This window comes from Sardina pilchardus, chromosome 1, assembly GCF_963854185.1.
Source record: "Sardina pilchardus chromosome 1, fSarPil1.1, whole genome shotgun sequence".
Taxonomy (NCBI): Eukaryota; Metazoa; Chordata; class Actinopteri; order Clupeiformes; family Clupeidae; genus Sardina; species Sardina pilchardus.
Window position 1 is genome coordinate 21,284,965 of NC_084994.1, and position 5,661 is coordinate 21,290,625.

At 46.7% G+C, this 5,661-nt stretch overlaps 1 protein-coding gene across 1 annotated transcript; it reads right to left on the reverse strand.

Moving 5' to 3' along the window:
* Window positions 1-274: 274 nt before the first annotated feature.
* crb3b (crumbs homolog 3b) lies at window positions 275-3,702 on the reverse strand. The gene is made up of 3 exons (XM_062539882.1): window positions 3,547-3,702; window positions 1,189-1,244; window positions 275-587 (listed from the first exon to the last, which is right to left on the reverse strand). The coding sequence occupies exons 2-3, from the start codon at window positions 1,197-1,199 to the stop codon at window positions 350-352; spliced, it is 249 nt and encodes an 82-aa protein (XP_062395866.1). The 5' UTR covers window positions 1,200-1,244; window positions 3,547-3,702; the 3' UTR covers window positions 275-349.
* Window positions 3,703-5,661: the final 1,959 nt, after the last annotated feature.

Below are 5,661 nucleotides of genomic sequence, written 5' to 3' on the forward strand. Positions count from 1 at the left end.
CGTTTCCTGCTTCACCGCTTCTCCGCCTCATTGGTCCATGACCGCCTCAGCTTCATAACTCATCAGTCATCAACCAACGGAGTCCGAGTCACCCAGCTCATCCTTCACCTCCGCTCACCGATTGGTCAGTCCCCCAACTCATCCTCCACCTCCGCTCATCGATTGGTCAGTCCCCCCACTCATCCTCTACCTCCGCTCATCGATTGGTCAGCCCCCGCCCCAGTCATCCTCCACCTCCGCTCACCGATTGGTCAGCCCCCCCCCCCTCCCACCCTCTACTCATCCTCCACCTCCGCTCATCGATTGGTCAGTCTGGTTTCTCATCGTGCGCCTCTCTGGCTCTGATTGGTCAGATGAGGCGCTCCTCCTTGGGCAGGGGCAGTGCCAGGCCGGGTCTCTCGGCCCCGTGGTGCTGGTTCTGGTGCTGGTGCTGGTGCTGGTTGCTCTGGTGACGCGTCTGTTTCTTCTCCTCGTGGCTCGGCTGGTAGGTGCCCTTGGCGCGGCGCTTGCGCAGGACGCAGGTCAGCAGGGTCAGCGCCGTCAGGATCAGCAGGGCCACTGGCGCCAGCCACCCTCCCCACCGCACCCTGCAGACGCAGACACGCAGACACGCAGACACGCGCACACACACACGCACACACGCACACACACGCACAGGCAGGCACACACACACACTTCATTGTACAGTGACTCAAAGTGCTGTAAACAGTGTTGTAAGGCTGCCTCTACAAGAAATACTTGGAGCTCCAGTGAAATGTTTTATTTTGCGACAAGTTCATTTGTTTCCATCCCAACATTTTCTGTAGCAGTTCTCCACTGATCTGAGCTAACGAGCTGATTACCTAGTGAGGTAGGGAACGGGAGAATAAAACTGAGGCTGAATGTGGTTTTCAGCTAACTTCAGTGTCCCTCATTGCATTTGCACTTTGATGAGCCAAGGGACTAAGTGGAAATAGGGTGCGCACCAGCCCAGTACCAAACACTGAGAATGTGGGTATTTTAGAAAAAGAGTCAAACCAGATTCTATCTACACACTCCTCGCTACTGACAAAATCTACAGGTTCATCAAACAAATGTTATTTTGAAGTATCAAAGAAATAATTTCGCCTTTGAACGAAAGGTGCTGAACGTGGTCCTTTTACGATATGTATGAATGCATCAACGCATAGAGAAGAAGGGACTACTTACGCAGTTAGCATAGTGTGTGGCCAGGCCTCCGATGTCCAGGGTTACCGTGCATCTCTCTGCGGAGGGACACAGAGAGGGGGAGAGGGGGGCCTGATTACATTGGTCAACACTACACTGGTTAATCAGTCTCTCAACTGAGGACATTCCTGTTACCCGTGTAGTCAGCAGCATCTTGATTAACATTCTCACACACACATGCATACAAATATACAGACATGCTCTCCAGCTCACATACACACACACACACACACACAAATATAGAGACATGCTCTCCAACACACACACACACACACACACACACACACACACACCTCAGTGCGTGTATACACCCATACACACAAACTTGGCCCATGCACATATATGTACTCAGACACATACACAAAGAGACAAGGATGTTACTCCCGGTCTCTTTTTCAGATCAAATGGTTAACCCGTCAAACTAGGTTGCCCAATCGCTCTGACAGGAAGTGCAAATCTGCAGTCTGCCTCTGTGTGTGTGTGTGTGTGTGTCTGTGTGTGTGTGTGTGTGTGTGTGTGTGTGTGTGTTTGGGGCACCGGGAGTGGGGGGCTGGGTGGCTGTGTATGTGGATTCAAAGGAAATGACAGTTGGGGGGGGTTGCTGGTGTGTATCAACTGCCACGTTTGGGTACAGCTCAGACTCAGCATTCCAACAGGCGGCACAGAGTTTGGGGTAGAACTCAGAACTGCACAGACCCAGGATCAGACAGGCGGCACAGAGTTTGGGGTAGAACTCAGAACTGCACAGACCCAGGATCAGACAGGCGGCACAGAGTTTGGGGTAGAACTGCACAGACCCAGGATGTGTGTGGACGCTGTGGCTCTCTCTCTCGACATGCAAAAACCTACTGTGAGTAAACTGTTCTCGTATTCAAGAAAAAGGTTTCTCTCTGTCTCTCTCTCTCTCTCTCTCATAGTGAGTTACTGACCACATAAGCAGGTGAGTGAATGAGGGCAAAAAGATAGAAAAAGATGAGTCAGGTGAGTCAGAGAAAAAGATGGAGAGACAGTGTGCATGTGTGTGTGTGAGAGAGAGAGTGAAAGGGGGGGGGGGGAGAAATGGGGGTCACAGACAGCCCTAGAAGTTAATCATTCCATTGGCCAAATAGACCTAAGACAAGGCCACATACAGTACACACAGAGAGAGAGAGAGAGAGAGAGAGAGAGAACCTTAAACATCAACTCAAACAAAGGCTACATTCTCGCTGCTCAGCACTTGTTTAGAGACACTAAGAACAGGCAGGGTGTGAGAAGAAAACTATCTGCCAGCAGCACCCGGTCCACATCAACTTTAGAGTAATCATGTGGGTATAGACACACATACACACTGGGTGCCTCTCAACATCTCTCCTCGATTCGCCATGCTCGGTCCTCCAGGCTTGTTCCCACTGATCTATAACCAACACTGGATAGACTATCCCATTGTTGCCGCCCCATCATTCTTTATCTAGATCAGTGAGAGTGAGGATGAGGATGAGGACCGAGGAAGGAAAGGATGAGAGGCACCCATTATATCTCTCCCTCTCCCTCACACAATTTAACTTCCACCTTTGAACTGCCCTGTATATCTCATTATATGCACTCACAACTGATGTAAACACGTAGGCTAATAGAAGGTAGGCCTACTCTAGCCTAGTTTTGCCATGTGGCAAACTCCATTAGCATAGCCTACTGAAAGGAAATTTAAAAGATAAGCAGGTCGTTAAACATTGCTTTGATTTTCATGTAAATACTTCGGGGAATTTCCTTTTAGTTAATTATTGACCATGGCGCATAGCGCAGCGCAGAGGACCGGCCAGTCTGAGAATTTGCATTGCATCAGGTTATTTTTTTTTCTGACTAACGTTAAATTAGCAGGTTATATTTTCACCACACTACCCATCATAGGCCTATATGAGTGTTAGTGTTCGATAAATGGTATGGAATAAATAGCCGCCCACCCATTAGAGATTGGCCTATAAACTCTTTCTACCGTGACACGTTCCGAGCTTACAGGCTTTCGAGGACGGGTGGAATGCGCACGGTATGTGGCCCATCAGGTTGGACAGGTGCAACGGCTTATTGTCTGTACGTCAAAACCACACTCAAAACTTCCTGTAGTCTGTTCTCCTGACATCGACAAAATTCACACAGGCAACACAATGAGATTTGACCACAACGATAACGCTGTTTACCCATAGCCTAATGGTGTGTGTGTTTCTTTTTTTAGAAATAATGTTTTCTGATTTAAATATTGGCAGAAGTCTGTCGATCAAAACCTACAAATGAACCTGGTCGACAACGACATCTAAAACATGCATACACTCAAGTGAAACACAACTCAAAAAAACACAATCTCACCTCAAAAGGTTCGGGTCACCTTAGATGATCCCAGTTAGCTCTGGTTCACAACGCACTACTCTCCGTCTTCGGTTCAGTCACGGAGGTATGACACACACAGTCAGACGGTCACCGCAAGCCGGGTGGTTAATTTTGGCCGTAGTCTACCTGTCTGCTTTGAAAACAATTTCCCATGCCGGTGGAGAGAGACACGTGACTGGTGTCGACGAATCAAATTGTTGCACTTTGGACCTGCGCCAGGCTACCTGTGCCTGTGTAAAGTCATGCGTGTCCCGGAAATAAGCGAAGTAATCGCCTAGCACTTTTGAATACGGTCCTTTTCACAGTAGCATAGGATAGTATGAGTCTGCATTTTGTCAATGGGAAATACCACTGTTAGGCCAAGTCTACCTTTTGAAAATCTATCCCAACAGCTGCCTCAAAATGATAATTATACACATTTCAGGAGTAGCCTAAGCCTAAACAGTAAGTCTGTCTACAAAGAACGTTCTACCCCTGTGTCTGATTGCCCGGCAAGTGTTGTCCCACAGCAATATGGCGGCTGCATTCACGTAGTCAACGGACAATGCGGTATATCTTAACTGTCTAATCTATGACTGTTCCCACCTTTTTTGGCCTACCATGAAATATTTCACCTCTAGAAATCTGAGAACATGTAGTTTGTTAACAAAACATCAACAAATCATGTGAAGTTACAGGCACAGAGAAATCGTGTTTTTCCTTCCCTTTCTAGCTGGGTTACAAACTTCTATGAACTGACCTAACCTCTAAATCACCTGAGAAACAACTGAGCTCCAAAAACAGGCCTTGTGAAGCTGTGTGCAACAGTAGATCAGTATAAGAAAAGATGAGTATAGTTAGTTTACACAATTATTTGTAAAAGTAGCCTATGTCCATACGTTTTGCAAAATGCTCATAGGGCCTTTGGTTACCCAAACTACATATTGACAATACAAAGTTTACTGTAGGGCCTATAATAACCCCTTGGTGTAGAAGCAGCAGCATAATCATGGTTTCAAATGAAATGTTACACTCTGAAGTTCTATCTGTGTATTTAGTTTGTAGGCCTATGCCAAATACAAATGGAAGGACTACACTTGTGGAGTATTTACACACAAAAAAAATATTTTTTGTAATTTTATGTTGGTATAATTAGTGTGTATAAGATGGACTATACATCTACACTTATACTGTATAACTGATATTGGATGAAACAACATGGATGTTCCATTTCTATGGATTCCTATGGACATTTCAAGACCCAACATGGCACACTGTCTCATAGCCTAGCAGACAATACATGCAGGACATTGGAACAGCTGTAGGTTTGGATGATCTGCTGTGCTATTCTCTTTTGTGTCCAGGTTCCACCTACTCCTGATCGGGCTAATTTGGCAACCTTTAGATAAAAAAAAATAAAATTCAGCTGGGGGACCTTGTATTTGGTCATGTGACTTGTAAAGTGTAGTGCTGTGTGTGTAGACATTAGGAACGCTCAAGTTCAACTCCAACTGACCTCTTGCAGCAGCGAGATCTGCCGGTGACAGCAGGGGCGGGGATACAAACGCTGCTATGAAGTTGGACACTCTCTACTTCCCGTAGTCTAGACGTGACCAAGTGACAAAACAGGCCCTTGTGGATATGAAGAGGCATCTAAACGGCAGCACATACGTCAGGGATGTAAAAGCCAATTAGGGCAAAGTCCCGACGTCATGAAGGCAGGGTCTAGGCCGGTCTGGTCTCCGCAGTACCTGGAAAGAAACTGCGCTGCTGCGCAGCAGCCGCCTTGCTCCCGTGATAAGTTAAGGCCATGTGATATCGACTGCAGAGTAGTAAACATGCCCATCTGGATCATCGTGGTCTTACCACATGCATCTTGTGCTGTGCAGTTCTGCGCAGCGCTGCTCGATGCTGCGCCATCAAACTCGCCTATTGGTTACTTGGTCTTGTGACTTGTAAAGCTGTAGTGACTTGTACAGTAGTTGTGTATTGTTTAGACTTTTAAAGTGCAGTTGTATATAGTGTAGACACATTTGATTTAACTTTCACAGGCTCATCTTTTCCAAAAGATGCCACTTGTGTGATGCTTCTTATGAGTGGGCAAAAAGTGGTGGT